We start from the raw sequence: 19,187 nt of genomic DNA on the forward strand, positions 1-19,187 counted from the left end.
TTAGATCTCAGGGATGATTTTACAAAAGACAGAAAAGACTGAATTTCTAGAATTCTTAAAGATGGTTTCAATAGTTTTATTTTAGTTTTAAGGTCTGAATACAAATATTTGGAAACTGCACAGATTGGAGAGTAATGATCTTATAAATTCCAAAGTTTAATCTGCTCGGTTGATCCTTTCCAAAGTCACCAGTTTATTTGCATCACTGCCATATCAGTAAGTTTTGTGCTTTGAAACATTTCTGGCTTGAAGTTCTTTGCTTCCTTGCTATAAATGCCACACATGATTTATTCACTGTTGAGACATTTGCTTCCCAGGAAATTAATGTCTGACTTCAAGATTATTTGGGTTCAGTGCATCAAATAAACTGGAAGCCATATGAAATTTACCAGTAGGGGATCTCTGCAATTCAACAACAGTTGAGGATTCTCCAACCCTGAGCCCCTTGATTATGCTCATTTGGATTAGAAAATATGACTACACCCAACCTGCATTTATTCAAACATTTTTAACATAATCACTGCTTTTCTATCATACTTGAAAAGCATTAAAGCTGACTCTATATTAGTTTACTGTAAATGATCCCAAGGAGGAAAGCTGAAAAAAAGACCTCCAAAAAGCTGCTGGATGACCAGCTATTTGCAGATTTATTCACAAAATGCCAATATTCTTAAACAACACAGAAGATAAAAGGAACTCTAACTCTTAACACAAATAAAATGCTAGGTTTTAAAAATATACATTAATCACTACCTAGCAATAAAAAAGCAATTCTGCCATGGGAATCAGGTTAAGTAACTTTGATAATATCTGCTTCTGCTACAAACATGAGCTGCATATTAAAAACAACCAGACATATTTTAGTTTATTCGGGTTAGTTCAGAAGAACTTCTCTGTTTAAGGAACCATTTCTTTCAGATACAGATATGAAATAACAGAAGAAAGAGCATATTACCTTTTATGCCCTAAATTTTATAAGCTGTATTGACATTGCCTTTTCCAGACATATTTAGAAGGTTTTGCCAGTTGTAAAATGGCATGATCTGTAATTTCCTAGTTATCTTCAGCATCTATATTGTTCATCCATTCAATCTAATGTAATCCTTCATTAAACCAGATTATCCAGATTTTGTGATTTGCAGAGCTAAAAGGGTTTGTGTAGAGATAAGGTACATCTGTATAAAAGTCTAGACCAGTGTTTCCCAACCTTGGCCACTTGAAGATATGTGGACTTCAACTCCCAGAATTCCCCAGCCAGCGTTTGCTGGCTGGGGAATTCTAGGAGTTGAAGTCCACATATCTTCAAGTGGCCAAGGTTGGGAAACACTGGTCTAGACCAATGATGGTGAACCTATGGCACGGGTGCCACAGGTGGCACGCGGAGCCATATCTGCTGGCACATGAGCCATTGCCATAGCTCAGCTTCAATGTGCATGTGTGTGCTGGTCAGCTGAATTTTGGTACACACAGAGGCTCTGGGAGGATGATTTTGGCTTCCAGAGAGCCTCTGGGGGATGGGAGAGGGCATTTTTACCCTCCCCCTGCTCCAGAAAATCCTTTGGAGCCTGGGGAGGGTGAAATATGAGCCTACTGGGCCCATCAGAAGTTGGGAAACAGGCTACTTCTGGCCTCCAGAGGGTCTCCTGGGGATGGGGGAAGCTGTTTTCATCCTCTCCAGGCATTGAATTGTGGGCATGGGCACTTGATAGTGCACACCCACGGTCTTTCGGCACCTGAGGGGAAAAAGGTTTGCCATCACTGGTCTAGGCAGTGATGGTGAATCTGTTTGGCACAGAGTGATCAAAGCGGAAGACATGCATGTGTGCATGGGCATGCATGCTTGAAAAACCTGACTAGCTGGCTGACACGCATGCATGCCTTGGAAACCCAACAACCAGCTGGCTGGTGTGCATGCACACCTCAGAAACCGAACAATCAGCTGGCCAGCATGCATGCACGCCTTGGAAAACTGACACCAGATGGCTAATCTGGGTCAATGACACATGTGTCTATAGAGAGGGCTCTTCCTGCCACAACTGGTACGCAAGCCATAGGTTCACCCTCATGGGTCTAGGAGCAGTATTTTTATTTTTTGTTGAGATAAAACAACATATCATATTTTTGGAGTATAAGACGCACCTTAGTTTTTGGGGAGAAAAATAGGTGGGAAAAATCTGCCTACCATGGCTAGCATCCTTAGACTGGTCAGCTTCAGCACATAATGTTACCCCCCTAGTTAGGACTTAAAAAAACCTTATTCGGAGTGAGTAACATTGAAAAAGCTTGCAAACTAGTAAGAGCTCGGAAGATTGTTAGCACCTTGTTAGGCCTGAAAGAAACCCTATTTGGAGCAAGTAGCAATGAAAACAAGCCGGTAAAGACTTAGGGATGGAAAAACATTCTTCAGAGAAAGTAACAACGAAAAAGCCTGCAAGCGGTAAGAGATGGGAAGATCATTACCATCTTGTTAAGGCTGAAAAAAAAACTTTGACACAGCATAAATTGTAAATAATGCAAATAAGGAGTGAAAAAACTATCAGTACAAGATTTTAAGAGAATTAGACAATAAATAACCCTGGTTCTGTGATTGAAATTCTGGTTATAGTAAAAAAGAAGAAGTTCCTATTAGCATTAAAATATTTCCAATTTATCAAAATTATTCAGTGAAATATTCTAATAGTCTTCTGCACACCAGTATGAACAAATAGTACTGTACATTCATTCAAAACAGAAAGTTATATCACAAAATCTTAACAGGAATCAACATAACAGTGTTTAGTAAAGAGTGATTAAGCCATTTGTTGACCAAATTAGAAGCTTCTTCTTTAATATTAACACACAGTAAAACCAGCTAGCTAACCAACTTTCAAATAAAATTTCTTTCCTAGGCAAATTTATCAGTGGGATTCTTTAATAAAATACTGCAACAAATCTTAAAGCTGTCATATAAATCATTTAAAGTATAAGGTTTATTCTTAACTAACATCTCCAAATGAATGTTTTCATGCTGATTATATGGACTGTATCTCTTGGCATTTCCCAGCTTCCCTATTCTACTTGACTTTTTTACATTCTTTAATTACAAGAACAAATTAAACTGTCAATCTCTAACATTTTTAAAGATCGTCTTTTAGCACTTCACAGGGGTATATTTCTTTAAATTTCTGATAAAATGCTGCATGTTTAAGCACTTTTAAAAGAATCTTGATAGCTAGCTAATGTTGTCAAAGAAATCTAAAGACAATTTGACTTTCATTGACTTGAGTCAATCACCTCCTACATAAAAATCTAGTTACCGCCATATCTGTAAAATACAATTTGCCTAGGTTACGCATTGATGTCAAGTTGTAAGCTGGAGAATAATTAAAGTGCCTAGCTGCCAGACTGCCATACTTCTGTCACTAATAAGTGGTCATAAAAAAGAATGATAGGAAGGAAGGAAGGAAGGAGGGAAGGAAGGAGGGAAGGAAGGAAGAAAGGAAGGAAGGAAGGAAGGAAGGAAGGAAGGAAGGAAGGAAGGAATTGCTTAGAAACTTTTCCAAATGACTATCAAAGGAGGCTGGCAATTCATGTACATATTATTTCCATTGACATCTGATTTTAAAATTCAAGATAGTGGCCATTCCCTGAACGATTGAAGCCACACCCAAAAAGAAAGTGAGAGTGGATGAAGGAACATTGACTTGCAAGAATCTTTTATAGATTCTTCCTTTTTTATAAAAGAGGTTTGAGACTTTATTAACAACAAATTCAAGGCAGCTTTTGAGAATCAGAGAGAGAGAGAAAAAATGGATTATTTTATGGAGTTAAATCTAGATGATTCACACCAGAGGTTTAATACTACCCGATCCTGCTCCCTTTGGCTACTATTTAGTGTTTAACAGTGTATGTAAGTGGAGTGTAGATCATATTGTCACCTATTGGATAAGTGGTAGTTCGGTAGTTAAGGGGCAAGTACAAGTGCACTAGAGTGCCTTCCGTCCCCTGTCCTATTGCTCTCCTATATCTCCTATACCTTTCTTCTATTCCTATATCTCTTCTTCTATTATTTCATTGATATGTTCTATTACTATACCTTCTTTTCTATTATTTTTTAGATATATTTTACTCTGAGTATCTTCTCTATAACCTTCATCATGGATTTTACTATGTGTATATAGATATATACCCACTAAAACCCTCATTGTGTATTGGACAAAATAAATAAATAAATAATAAATAGTTACATCCCCAGTCTGTGTACAGCCTAATATATGTGCTTGTTTACTTGTGTAAGTGAAAATGTATTATGCATGTTCTGTGACAAGCTGATATGAAGTTTATCATGTATCTTTGAGTACTTTAATCAAATTGAAGATATTGGATAATTCATTTGTTAAGCTGTTACTTACAACGAGGGCCATAAATGAAGAGAACCTAGAAACAGCAGAAATAATAAAGTGCTATCTCACAAAATCCCAGTTCCTTTCAGTTATGGCAAGGCTTGTTTCCTTCCAAAACTTTACTGGGAATTACTATGAATGCTTTAAAAAACATTAACTTTGAACAAGATTTATGAAAACAGAAAGAAGACTATATTAAGGTTTTAGTGAGTACTCCAAGAAATTGTTCACCTGTTTTGAGAAATAGAGAATTCAAATTGCCTTCATTAGCAGAGCAATATAGTGCAGAAAATGAGCCAAGGGATTAAGTGATTTGCATTTTTGCTAAATCATCAAGCAATTGTATTTTCCCAGCCTCCTGTATGCCAGAAGAACAAAAGGGAGAAAAACAATCACTCAGATAACTAATTCTCTTGACATTCTGGGTTCAATTTAGCTTCTTTACACACTGACACTAAATTTGTGGTTTGTTTCAACAGATATTTCCCATGGATGACATTCAGCGGTACTTCATCACATAATAACCACAATTTATACACCTGAAAAGAAAAAAAGTTGAGAGGGAGGGAAAAAGTTGAAGTCTAAATCTGAAGAATGATTCATGCTTTTAATTCACTTAATGCATTTTGCTTCATCTCTTTTTTAGTGTTGAAAGTATCAACATCTAAAAATCAAACTTGAAAGATTAAGGCATAAATCAGGTGTGATGGTCCTAGTAGTTATCAGCACACCAGGTGCCATACCATAAAGTCTTGGATGGCAATTCAAAAATCTGCACTTTGATAAATTTATTTTCTTTAAAATCCCATACTTCGTGATTCTGTATATTTACTTTATAATATCTTACTCAACTTCTTGGAAAGAGTTTGATGTAAATGAAGGTACATAAAGCAGCAGCGAGCAGACGAAGATCCGGGTTTCCCCGCCGCCCACGCAAAGGGGAAAGCCCGATTCGGCTCCTCGCTGCTGCCGCCGAGCAGATCAGCTGCTGGGCGGCCGCAGCAGCAGCGAGCAGCCAAAGATCCGGGTTTCCCCGCCGCCCACGCAAAGGGGAAACCCCGGCTCCTTGCTGATGCCCCCGCCCGCCCGCCCGCCCGCTGCCTGCCAGCAAGAGGGGGAGAGATAGAGAAAGAGAGAGAAGGAAAGAAAGAGATGAGGGAGGGAGGAAGAGAGTGTGAGAGAGGAAGAAGCAAGATAGAGAAAGAGAGAGAGAAAGAAAGATGAGAAAGGAAGGAAGAGAGTGACGTCATCGGGTGGAAAAATCGCGATATAGCGTTTCACGAAGAACGAGATCACGAAAATCGAGGGATCACTGTATTATATTAGTAAAGTATTAATTTTATCCCAGAGTACTCCTCATATATATAGCATTGCTATATATATGAGGAATAAGTAATTCTTAAAGTACACAAACATCTAATCATTTATGACAGTGCAAATAACACAAATCTTTCCATCATTACATTAACTTACATAACAAATGTGAAATTATTCCATCTGAGGCAGTTCAACATTATTAAGCTGCGGTAAGTCTGGTTTGGCAAGTGAAAGATGCCTGGTTAAAATTATAGTTATAGCTTTTGTTGGCCATAAGGGCACCATTTCCCCCCCCCTTTGAATATACAACTTTCCTTTGCGTATTTAATTTATAGCCCAGGTTCTTTGGTTTTGCAACATGACTCTCCATAATTAAGTCTGCATGGGTAAATACATATAATTGATAAAGTTGATCTTTAATTTAACAGATCAAAATAATGGCGCTACAGTGTAAATTCTGTCTGTTTCCTCATTTAGGTCTTTAATTAAAATTCTACCCCATAACATCTTCATCCTAGTGAGGTTCTTAGATTATCTAATTCTTTCTCTGATGCAGAGCTGAGATTTATAGCTCAAAGACAACCACAAGCAGCAGAGTTCATTTTGCTGTCAAGAAGGTAGGATTTCATTTGATGTAAGTGAAGTTGCTATTAGTTCCTCTGATAGTTAAGATCAATAAACTGCTGTCTTATTGAGCCTACCGCACTGCAAAAAAAAATTGGACCATTTAGACATATTGCCATGCTCCACACATTGTAGATAGTATTAGATTAAATCCTTGTTACAGACATTTAAATGTATTTTGTATCATCCAAACAAAGGCTGAATCTTCAAATACTAGAGCCCTAGAAAAAATAAAATAAAAAGGAGGTCCAAACCAATCAATACACCTTAATGTATTCATAATCCCTTTTTTTTCACTTGTTGCTGTAGTTGAAAGGCCACTTGAGTTCCATTCAGAATTAGTTCCTTCCTATTCCGGTCATTACATTTCCCTAATGAGCTCAGATCATTATTCAGTCTTAATTACCATTAAATACATTGTTTTAAGTGTATCAATCCAGACTTGATGTAGGAAGCCACTCAAATTAATTGACATCTAAAGAACTACACTGCAACTATACTGAAATGCCCTTAAATGCATTTATATTAAGCGCAAACATTATTTAGATTTCTTTTAATACTGTTTTTGATAGTGGCAATTGCCCTGAAAAAAATGTGAAAATTGTCAATAGAAAACAATATTTACATTCTCATATTCATTTAACTGTTTCTTGTTTTCTCACTAGGAATCCATGCATGCATGTATGTATGTATGTATGTAAAATAAGCCAGTGGTTGCTTGGACATATTATACTTAATGTATTGTTTGATGTCCTTATCCCTCTATTAGATTAATCTTAGAGTAATCTAGTATATCATTATAAGTAGTATAGGTTGTAGATGAGTAGATACAGACATGGAAGGGAATCTGTTCTTGTGTATGTCAGCATTTAACTCTACCAAAAAGTTTAATGATAGAAAATAATTAATTTTTAACAGCAATTTTGTATTATACTTCCCATTTAAACCCTGGGAATGGAGAAAAACAGTCCAATGGCCCAAACACAAGTTCAGAAATGAACTTCTGATTGGTCCGTTGACCCATTTTCTGCCATTCCCAGGCTTCAGGAGGCTTCAATGAGGCCTGTGCGCATGCACAGGGGTTGTGCACATATGCAGGGGGACACAGGGGGGTTGTGCACATGCACAGAGGGGAGGGCATTGCATTATGTGTGTGGGCATATCTGCGCATGGTATCACACGCGTACACACCCTTTTGGCACCTGAACCGAAAAAAGATTCACTCTCATAGACCACAGCACTAACATATAGAGTCCAAGTACCAAATTGCAATGTATAAATTCTTGTTGTTTTCCATAGTTTACGTTGTGTTCGTTTAAAGAAATTATAGAAAATCACTGATTGGTTAAGACGTGGCTAAGTTTAGATTGCCGCCAAAAAACAAACGGTTGTCAGGAAAAAGCCCGCGCATAAGAAAAGGTATAAATAGGGCAACAGATTAGCCGTTGCCCTTGTTGGGAGTTGTTCGCGATAGGAGCGGTTACTTGTTGTACTCTGTCAATAAACCATGTTTGAATGAAGAGAAGTCTCCGGTGCAGTGATTTAACAGTTTATACCACAGTAATCATACATAACACCCTAAATGTATGAACTATTACTAAAAAAAAACCAGTAAAGTTGCTTTCAAGTTAAAAATAATATGGACACATTCATCTCTATTAAGTAGAATTGGCTCTTACCGTCATGATTGGGATTTCCCAAAGTCCATGGCTCATCTGAGTCAAAATGAGTATCACCTCCAATTCCTGGCCCAGGAAAATAAGCATGAGCCAAAAATCCTCCTTCCCCATCGAATGGAGAACTGTCTCCATGAAAACCTGATGCAAAAATTATAGTAATATCCACGTCTTTCTTGCCATTCTCCAGTTCTACATAAGGAACTTCCTCAAATGTCAGAGGGGTTACATTCTGCCACACATCGAAGGCACGGCGAATAGCTTTACGGGTTTCAGCATCTCCTACTTTTGGAGTGACATTCTTTATGCTGCACCAAAGAAACAAACAAACAACAAGTAAACATAGGTGCCACCGTATCAATAATACCACACATCTCAATCTTAACTGCACATTATATCAACCATTTTAATATAATGGGGACCAATAACAATTCTTGAAACTATATCAAGTACAGTAGTACCTCTAGATACGAGTTTAATTCGTTCCAGAATGGAGCTCGTATGTCGATCAATTCGTATCTGGAAGAAATGGCTTTAGACTTTGTTTTTCCCCGCCGAGATAACCAGACGCAAGGATTCTTGTGCCACCTAGTGGAAGCTCGGCTCGTATCCCGAATTTGAGCTCAGGTGTCGAACAGAAATTTTGCTCACGTCGTGGCTCATAAGTTGGAATACTCGCATGTGGAGCAGCTCGTATCTAGAGGTACTACTGTATAGTGATTTCACATATTGAAAGTATTTCATATATAACAATATAACAACTCCATAAATTGTTTATTAATGTTAATTGCTACAGATTGGTGACACTGAGGTCAATTTATATTTACTACAACACTGGCAAGTTAATTTGCATTAAATATCATTTTGGTTGATTCATTACATTATTAGTAACTCCAAAAGTCATTATTAGTAACTCCAAAAGTCAGTTATTCTCAATTTGGTGTGCTTTAGATGTGCAAACTGTACAATTCAGCATGTAAGTCAGTATTATCTATAATGGACCTGGTTAAATGAAGCTTGAAACCAAAACTCAGAAGGGGTGAAAAACTGTGAGAAGAGGTATGTGTAGCAAGAAACAAACAAGCCAGGATTAAAAACACCATCCACAAGTTTCATTTTTTTTCAATTTTGTAAAGGTACACATTATAAATGGTGCCTGAAGCTGAGGCTTGGTACTACCATGTCCAAAACCATTGCCAATTGCAGACAATGTCAATATAGACTATTACCTAAAGGTACAGAGAATACTTTTAAATCAAGTTTATTCCTGTGCCCAAGATGAATAGTCAATATACTTTATAAAGATGTGACAAATAAATATGTAAGCAATTCTATATATTTTTTAAAAAATGTTCCAATGTAATTCCCTATAAGATTTAACTTTCCTCTGAATAAGATCTTTTTCGTCAGATTGGAAAATGTTCATGAACAAAAACTTCTGATGATTCATTTATAAATATATACTTGATTAATGGCATCATATATTTCCTAAAGCTAGACCTCTTGTATTTGTATTTCTTGTTTTAAATTAGCCATATTTTTGGTATCCATTCACAACAGCTTCTCAAATGTCTTGCTACTGAAGCACTTAAACCCACTGATGTTCTCCATGAAAGGTCAGAGATTATATCAGTGACTATTAAAATATGTTGCTATGTGATAACTAATTGGGAGCTGATTCTTTTGAAGAAGTAATGGGAACATTCAGTGCAGTTTTCAGAAGTGAAATTGAGCTGAAACTACAGTAAGCCTTTGAGCAATGAGATAATATGGACTTTCTTCAGAAAACCAACCAACAGGATTTAAATCATTAGTATTATTTTAAAACTTTGCTCCAATGAATATATGGCCAGGCAAAGACTAATTCTTCCCTGTAATGTTGAAAAATTACTGCCAATCAGTATTAATAGGATTGGGCTACCAGAAGTATGATGGCTCTGCTTTTTTCAGATCAACTCATTGTTGACCTTTAGGAGTTACCAACTGGCTTACCATATGTTCTGTCTGGGTGCCCCCAGACTTCAACACCAACTGGAAAAAGCAGCCAGACACGCTGGTAAAAGCAAAAGCACTTTATAGTTTGAAAAATAAACACAGAAAAAAACCTGTTCTTCCCAACAGGCAGGCTATGAGACTTCACAGCAGAGTCCTGATGGCCAGACAATACAGCAGACTTCTTGCTGGCACACCCACCACTGTAGAGAATAAGACCCACACCTTTCCCCCCCAAGGTTTCAGTATTCAAAGTCACAAACCAGAATTCCAAGATGCCAAAGATCACAGCCAGGTCCCAGGACTCCCAAAGATAATACTCCACAAGCCAGGAAGGGTGGGTCTGCCTTTTCAGCCTTTCCAGAGAGCACCACACCCAAACCCAGCTGTTGCCTCTTTAGTGCTGAAAGTACCTGGCTAATTGTCCCCTTCGTTGTGTTGCTCTTCTCTGCCGGAGATCGATTATTGCTTGTGCATTTTCATCTAAGGAATCCAGGCTGCTTGCTGGGGAGAGCTCCCTCTCGGGGGACTCTGGCTGTCCTCCCTCTCCCTCAGCCTGAGATTCCTCCTCCCCGTCTGCCTGAACCTCCTGTTCCTCATCCTCCCCCTCTGAGCAGGAAGCCAGCAGAGGATCAGCCGTTCCCTGAGGGGCCTCAGACGGAATCACAACACCATACGAGCTTGATGTTGTTGATTGAGAGAGAGAGTGACAGGCCCAAAGCCATCCAATCACCATTTATGGCTAAGATGGAACTAGATCTCACGGTCTCCTTATTTCTAGTTTGGTGTCTAATTTCTTTACCCACCTATATCCACTCACAACTATTTTATCTAAAGACCATAACATTAATTTAAATGACTCGACCTACTGACATTTTGAAGGGTCCCAAAGACCTAGAGTTTTGTCCAGGTTTTTGGCAAAGACAACTGACATCCTTTTTTGTCTTCCAATTTTTTAATTAATGTTATTTTTTCATCTTGTGTTTATTTTATTTATTTATTTGTCAAGTATGTATTCATAGTATACAAATATATAATAATGTTTATATACATGTCTCTCTGGTAAGAGAGAAATATTAGGACAGGGGACAGTAGGCAGGCTAGTGAACTTATGCATTTTGTATTCTAGGTTTCTAATTTGTTTTAAAAACTGCTAACAATTGTTAACTGAGAGTCAGGAAGCATATAAATTTAATAAATAATAATAATCCCAGGACTTTGGGAAGGACTTAATAAGTGGATAATATTGTACTGCCAAATCCAGCTTAAATATTTGGCTGACTGTGCAGCGAACCATAACAAGTAGACAGAAAAAGAAAAAGAAGGGAAAAAAAGAACTAAAGAAGATTACAAAATATAAAGACCTGCAAATAGAAGTAGAATAATTGTGGCAAAAGATAGCAAAGACAGTACCAATAGTGGTAAGTGCTTTAGGTGCAATATATCTATGGAGATTCTTAGTCATCCAAGTCATTGTTGAACAAAAGGCGAACAAACCCATCAGGACAAGATTCATCAGTCCATCAGCATTTATCTATCCCCTTGTCCACGTCCTATGGCTGAAGATGTTGATGAGTACTGGGCCTAAAACAAAGCCTTGGGGTACTCCATTGCATACTTCCCTCCATGTAGATGCAGTTCCATTGAATACTACATGATGAGTGAGGTTGGTCAGCCAGTTTTTAATACATCTGGTGGTGTTGCTGTCTAACCCACATTTTTCTACTTTATATAGTAGTAGGTCATGATCTACTTTATCAAATGCCTTATTGAAGTACAAGTAAATTAAATCGATAACAATCCCTATGTCCACTAATTTTGTCACTTTGGCAAAGAATGCAATAAGATTAGGCTGGCATGATCTATTTTTCACAAACCCATGTTGGTTTTTGGTTATTACTTTGTTTGCTCCCTGGTATTAAGGTATTGATCCTTCTTCTACTTTTTTAAATTTTACAACTAAAAATTATATCCCTGAAAAGTCATTTTATAATCAGAAAAGCAGAAGGAGGGGTGACATTTTGATAGATGAACTCTAGCAATAATAATGCAAGAGAACCATTTTAAGCATATATACAATTTTGTATGATGAATGAGTCTGCCTTGTTGATGACAGGTGCCAGGAAAGCTGAATTGGTAAAATACTCAATTTCAATAAACAGGTAAATTGTTAAGTAGCCCCTTTCTGTCTGTGATGCCCTTTTGTTTGAAATGGAGCTGTTCATGGACATCCTCAGTCATCTATTTAATCTGTTGTAAAAAATAGCACTTGTGACAACAAGCACCATTTTCAATTTGCTAAGAGCTTTAAGCACTTGAACTTTTTATAGCTATTTCTAGGATACAATAAGATGTGTCATGACAGACACATTTTGTTATTATACAGTTTGTACAAACAGCAAGTAACATCCCATAAATCTATTCATTATTGATATGAGTTGCTGACTATATATGGGTGATTTCTCCCACACACAAATATAAAACACACAAATATACAATTGTCTGCCCTGCCAACCATTTCCAAACAATAATGTACACAATGGGTCCCCAACACCCAGTCCATGGACCAGCACTGGTCCATGGCATGCCAAAAACTGGACCACACAGCTTAACAGCCTACATAAACTAGCATCTTGGATATTCATACTGTAACATAAATCAACATGGATGATTTTATAAAATTTTTAATTGAATTAAGTACATGCATTTCCTTCTACACTCTATCTTAAAAACCTGTTAGCAGAAGTATTATGCGCTACAGTTTCCCTCCCCTACACTTTTTAAACTTATTAATTTACTTTGGCAATTTAGGAGATTTAGATTTATCCCAATTTTGGTCCTAACAAAGATATTATTCCCCACACCCATGCCTGTGCACAACCTCTGAGCTTTCCCCCAGTGCATATGCACAACCTCTATGCTGCCCCATGCTCATGCGCACAACCCCACATGCTGTCCCTTGTGCATGAGCACAGGCCTCACTGAAGTCTCTGGACTCCTGAAGCCAGTTGGCCTGGGTTTTTTTGCCATCCACAGGCTTCAGGGGGTTTCTTTGAAACTTTCAGAGTGCAAAAAAATGGCCCAATGGGCAAACTGAAAGTTTCTCAACTTCCAATTTGCCAGTTGGTCCATTTTTTATACTGAGACTTCAAGGAAGTCTCCTGAAGCCTCCGGAGGGCAAAAATGGCTTCCCGTAAGACCGAAAATCAGATGGCCAGTGAGCACATGCTTGCTGGAGCTGACATAGAGCAATGCCTCACGTGCATGCATTCCATAGGTTTGCCATCATGGCACTAGGTTAATAATTATATTATAATTTGGATTCCTTTTGTTTGTGTTTGTGTGTGTGTGCGGTGTCACAAATCAAAACCATCAAACAGCAACTCTTCTGGAAGTTTCTGTTTTTAACATACCGTAATTTCCATCCATTTTGGTCATCCAATATAGATGGAGGATAGCAGTTGGGATGTAAATTGATAATAAACAATCAGGCACCAAAGAGAACTGAATGCATTCTTAGATATTTATTACTATTTATTTTTAAAAAAATCTACATCAGGATCATCAGGCTCCCAATACTAAGAATGTCTTTCTTTACATATCTCAAGAAAAGTTAGGAAATATTGTACTGGAAAAAACTATAATATTTAGCTTTTCAATTTAGAACAATAGCTTAAGGGAAACCATTTTAGAATTTTCTATATTCTGGTTCCCACATCACACAATATATTTTTAAAAAATTCTGGATATATTCATATAAAATGTTAACTTATCGAGTTCACCAGCACTTATAACAGCTTAGATGCCCTCAATGCATACTTTTGGACATACATACTTCATGGATATTTTAATGTTTGATTCAAATTTAAATCTACATTTTCACTTTTCAGCATATGTCATCAGTTCACTCCTATTAATCCTTTGGCCAGGTCAGCAAATAAGATTCCATAAGAATTGTCAGAACTTTCTTTTATTGATAAAAGTACTAGTAATAGAATTTTTAAACACCTGACAGAGTTTTCCATCTCATTCTATCAGACAAGAGTGTTAAGGTGGAGTCAAATTAATTTTTTCCCTAATGTTTTCTTTGGGTTGTGATCTTAAATCATATATTCATAACAGCAGTGGGGTAATCCAGTGATTTTCAACCTTTTTTGTGCCGCGGCACATTTTTTTACATTTACGAAACCCTGGGGCACATCGAGCGGGGGGGGGGGGGAGCGGCTAAAAAAAGTTTGGACAAAAAAATATCTCTCTCTCTTCCTCCCCTTCACTCTATTTCTTTCTCCCTCCCTCTTTCTCTCCCTTCCTTCCTTTCTCTCTCCATCCCTCTTTCTTTCTCTTCCTTCCTTCCTCTCATTTTAGCTCTTTTTCTCTCTCCCTCCCTACCTCCCTCTGTCTTTCTCTCTCTCTCCTACCCTCCCTCTTTCTCTCTCTCTTGCTTTCTTTCTCTCTCTTTCTCTCTCTCTTGTTTTCTCTCTCTCTTGCTTTCTTTATCTCTCTCTTGTTCTCTTTCTCTCTCTCTCTCTCTTTCTTTCTTTCTCTCTCATTCTTTCTTTCTCTCTTTCTTTCTTTCTCTCTGAGCTTCGCGGCACACCTGACCATGTCTCGCGGCACACTAGTGTGCCACGGCACACTGGTTGAAAAACACTGGGGTAATCTATGTGATTCCATATGACGCCCCAAGAACAAATCACCTTCATTCAATACAGTGCCCTCAGTTTTATAGTTACGCAATGTATCTGGAGGGGGGTTTTTTTGGGGGGGGGGGACAGGTTGTTTCTCTCATTTCATTCATGAACAAATTTAGTTTAGTTTAGTTTATTTAGATTTGTATGCCGCCCCTCTCCGAAGACTCGGGGCGGCTAACAACAATAAAAAACAATGTAACAAATCTAATATTAAAAAGTAATCTAAAAAACCCCAATTTAAGAGACCAATCATACTAACAAACATACCATGTATAAATTCTATAAGCCTAGGGGGAAGGGAGGGAAAAAATTCAATTCCCCCATGCCTGACGACAGAGGTGGGTTTTAAGGAGCTTGCGGAAGGCACGGAGGGTGGGGGCAACTCTGATATCTGGGGGGAGCTGGTTCCAGAGGGTCAGGGACGCCACAGAGAAGGCTCTTCCCCTGGGTCCTGCCAAACAACATTGTTTAGTTGACGGGACCCGGAGAAGGCCCACTCTGTGGGACCTAATTGGTCGCTGGGATTTGTGCGGCAGAAGGTGGTCCCGGAGATAACCTGGCCCAGTGCCATGAACGTTCTTTGACATTTATTGAACTTATTTCAAGTTACAAAACTCCATATGCCATATTGGCTACTAGAGGAGCCATAAATATTGAATAATAATATATTATTCATATAATGTACCATATAATATGGAACAGTAGATTAGATAAGAATACATAGTAGTATCCGTCCTATTTTCAGCATTTCCTGTGTTGATAGCAGCAATTAATTTTTATTCATTTACCCAGCATCTGATCAGCTCCCCTAAAGCCTAACATGATCATGTATTCTGTACTACTTATACCGTACTATCATGTATAACCTAGAGACTACCTTGCAAACTGACATACTGTACAATTAATCATATTAATGTATTATCTGGCAGAACAGTATAGATCTGCTGATAGCACAAAGATCTAAAACAAATGGAGAGGTTTCTAACAGTTTATCTTAAAAAGAGGCAACTGACATGAAAATGTATTTCACAGATGGCAAGTGATACTGGGAACAAATATCATTCGGGTGAATATAAATATCAAAATAATAATGGAAATGTTTCTGGAGCAGAAGCCAGTACAAATAAGAAAACTGGTAAAACAGAAAATAACATGTTACTTAAAATTACCTGGTAGCTAAAATATTAGCATTAACACATGAATTTGAATGCACTTTTTAAAAATCTGAATGTCTATCTTACTGGATTGGTGATTACTGAAAATAATTGGTTTTGAAATAGGCCAACTATTTTAGATATATTGGTAATACCGTATTTTTCAGAGTATAAGACGCACCCCTCCCAAAAGAGGGTGAAAATCTGGGTGCATCTTATATTCCGAATGTAGGCCCCCACTGCTCCACACATTGCATTTTTGGGTGATTCCAGGTGATGGGGATCCTCACTTTCACATGGATTCCCAAAGGATCCCGGGAAAGTGCGTTGAAAGCCAGGCTCCCTCTCAGAAAGGCCCGATAGAGAGACTGCACATCAGTCCTCCTGGACCTGCCATATTGTAAACATGCTACCAGGCTTTCCAGCAAGCTCTTGCAGCTTGGCTGCCTCGCCCAGAGCCTTATTCCCAAAGCAGCCCAGGGAACTGTGTTGATAGCCTTTTAAATGAAAGCATTTTCATGTGGCAGATCCCCATCTCTGATTGAAAAAATAGGGCACACATAGAGGTTTGGGAAGCCTGCCGAATACTCTTGGAAGACAAAGACACCTCCATTTTTGCTAAAAAGGCCCATTTTTCACCTGTTTTTGAAAAATAAGGGGGCTGTGCAGACGATTTCGGAGGCCTGCAGGCCCCCTCCTAAAGCTGAAGGAAGGCAAAAATGCCTCAATTTTTGCAAAACAGGCCCATTTTTCACTATTTTTTCCTGCAAAAATGGGGAGGTTTCCTTCCCCTAGCCCCCAGGAACACAACCCTCTGTGTACTCCATTTTTATCAAAAATGGGCAGGGCTTCAGGGGACCAAAAATAGCTGTATTTGTGTAGAAGACACACTGACATTTCTACCCTCTTTGGGGGAGGGAAAGGTGCTCCAAAAAATAAGATATTCTGTTTTGCTTCTTTTTTCAGGCTTTATTTGGAACTCAGCGCTTGCTCTCGGCCTCCGTCCACCCGCTCTCTCCTTCCCTCCCTCTCTCCCTCTCTCTCCCTCTCTCTCTCTGTGGGAGAATATTGACCCTTGGGTCTTATCTATTTGATGAGAAAAGTCTTGGGTCAACAGATTTTTCCTCTATTTTCCTAACGCCTAGTCACAAGAGGGCAAAGAAAAAATGATTGGCCATTTTCAGCCCACAGAATATTTTAAATAAACCTAAAAATAGATCTGAAATATACTGGTACACTGAGCCCAATAGGGAAAGGTATAGTTTGCCCAATAGGGAAAGGTATTGTTTTCAGCAGTCCATGCACCGATAGGATATACACATAAAAACCTTGTGATGAAATTTTTACTTTATTTTTGGAACAACTTATTGACATTAATGTCATGCTCTATTAAGTGATTAAGTATCATCTAATATGAATTATTAGGCCCAGTTTAATGTACTATTTTTTCAACTAATTTGCTATTTATCACAAATTAAATAAAACACATTTTGTGGCCTTCCAGAAATAACAAAATTGGTTCACAGTAGTTTGATTTCTATTAAGCTATGTTGTCATTCCCTAAAGATATCCACCATATAGATTTTATTGTTGCACAAAAATCATTTATATAAGCTAGTAAATATACTAGTAGAGATGAAGTTTCTATGACATGAAAAGAAAATATATCCCTTATGTACCTATTCTGCTTTGTTAAAACTGCCATAAGCAGTTCCCAAAAATGCACAACCTCATTACTAATTTGTGATTATCACTAAGTTCCAGAGGAACAGGTGACAAGACACACATCAGCATCAGAATACCTCAAATCCCTTCAAAGAATCCAATAAAATAAAAAAATCCAATAAAATAAAGTAATAAAAACCAAATATAAACACAGCATTGAAAACAACCCAAGTTTTTCCAAGATCTCATGAGAAAATAATAAAGCCTTATGGTTAGTCATTTTGTGTAAGATCTCAGGAATCCAGGAATATACAATAACTGTGGAAGTTGGAAAAGATTTCAAATTCTGATCTGAAATTATGTTTCCTTCTAATGACCGAAAGATTTTTTTTCAAAAGACCACTGGACTTTGTTTTTCCTAGAAGACTGGATCTTCTTCACTGAAGATTATTCTTGGATGAGAAGCAAAATGTTTTCAAGGAAAAACAAAATCCAGTGGCCTTTTGAAAAGCACCCCCGAACAAGGATCCGAATGCCGGCGGTAATAAGGCAAAAGGGGTGAGTTTTGGGATTGCACGCATTATTCGCTTTTACATTGATTTCTATGAGGAAAATTGCTTCTTCTTACGAACAAATAGATCTGAAATATACACTGAGCCCATGGACTGAGCAGCAGTCCATGCACCGATAGGATATACACATAAAAACCTTGTGATGAATTTTTTTCTTTATTTTTGGAACAACTTATTGACATTAATGTCATGCTCTATTAAGTGATTAAGTATAATCTAATATGAATTATTAGGCCCAGTTTAATGTACTATTTTTCAACTAATTTATCACATTAATTTGTGATAATTTTATCACAAATTAAATAAAACACATTTATCACATTAATTTGTGATAATTTTATCACAAATTAAATAAAACACATTTCTACTTACAAACCTGGTCACGGAACGAATTAAGTTCGTAAGAAGAGGTACCACTGTATTGGAGGTTTTTCCCTATATTTTATAAAATGTATATTAACACACTATTATTATTGGTAAATTGAAATGAGTAGATTTGCTTCTTATTTCTTCCTGGCCAAAATCCAATTTATAATCCAATTTATCTAGATGAGATAGGCAGCAAAGAAAACAAACAAACAAACAAGCAAACAAACAGGAAGTAAGGAATTGGTTTTACTTTTAAAACTTCAAAGTTATATTTGATAGTAAACTTATTTTCCACCTTTGTAGTACAAGAGATTTTCCTCTTTAAAATACAGTGATACCTTGTCTTACAAACTTAATTGGTTCCGGGACAAGGTTCTTAAGGTGAAAAGTTTGTAAGATGAAACAATGTTTCCCATAGGAATCAATGGAAAAGCGATTATTGCGTGCAAGCCCAAAATTCACCCCTTTTGCCAGCCGAAGTATCCGTTTTTGCACTGCTGGGATTCCCCTGAGGCTCCCCTCCATGGGAAACCCCACCTCTGGACTTCTTGTTTTTGCGATGCTGCAGGGGGATCCCAGCAGGGGAATCCCAGCAGTGCAAAAACGAGCGCTTCGCTGGCAAAGGAAGTCCGGAGATGGGGGTTTCCCAGCGAAGGGAGAATCAGGGGAATCCCAGCAAAAACACCAAAGCCCTCGAAACCCCACCTCCGGACTTCTGTTGCCAGCGAAGCACCTGGTTTTGCAC

At 37.8% G+C, this 19,187-nt stretch overlaps 1 protein-coding gene across 2 annotated transcripts in view; it reads right to left on the minus strand.

Moving 5' to 3' along the window:
- The window catches only part of MMP16 (matrix metallopeptidase 16), a 182,202-nt gene that overhangs the window by 74,069 nt on the left and 88,946 nt on the right, over positions 1-19,187 (minus strand). For both annotated transcript variants that reach the window (XM_070748012.1, XM_070748013.1), the window contains one exon: positions 8,003-8,307. In XM_070748012.1, coding sequence (XP_070604113.1) covers positions 8,003-8,307 — 305 coding nt within the window. The remainder of the gene's footprint in view (positions 1-8,002; positions 8,308-19,187) is intronic.

The sequence above is a fragment of the Erythrolamprus reginae genome, chromosome 3, assembly GCF_031021105.1.
Source record: "Erythrolamprus reginae isolate rEryReg1 chromosome 3, rEryReg1.hap1, whole genome shotgun sequence".
In the NCBI taxonomy this organism is placed as follows: domain Eukaryota; kingdom Metazoa; phylum Chordata; class Lepidosauria; order Squamata; family Dipsadidae; genus Erythrolamprus; species Erythrolamprus reginae.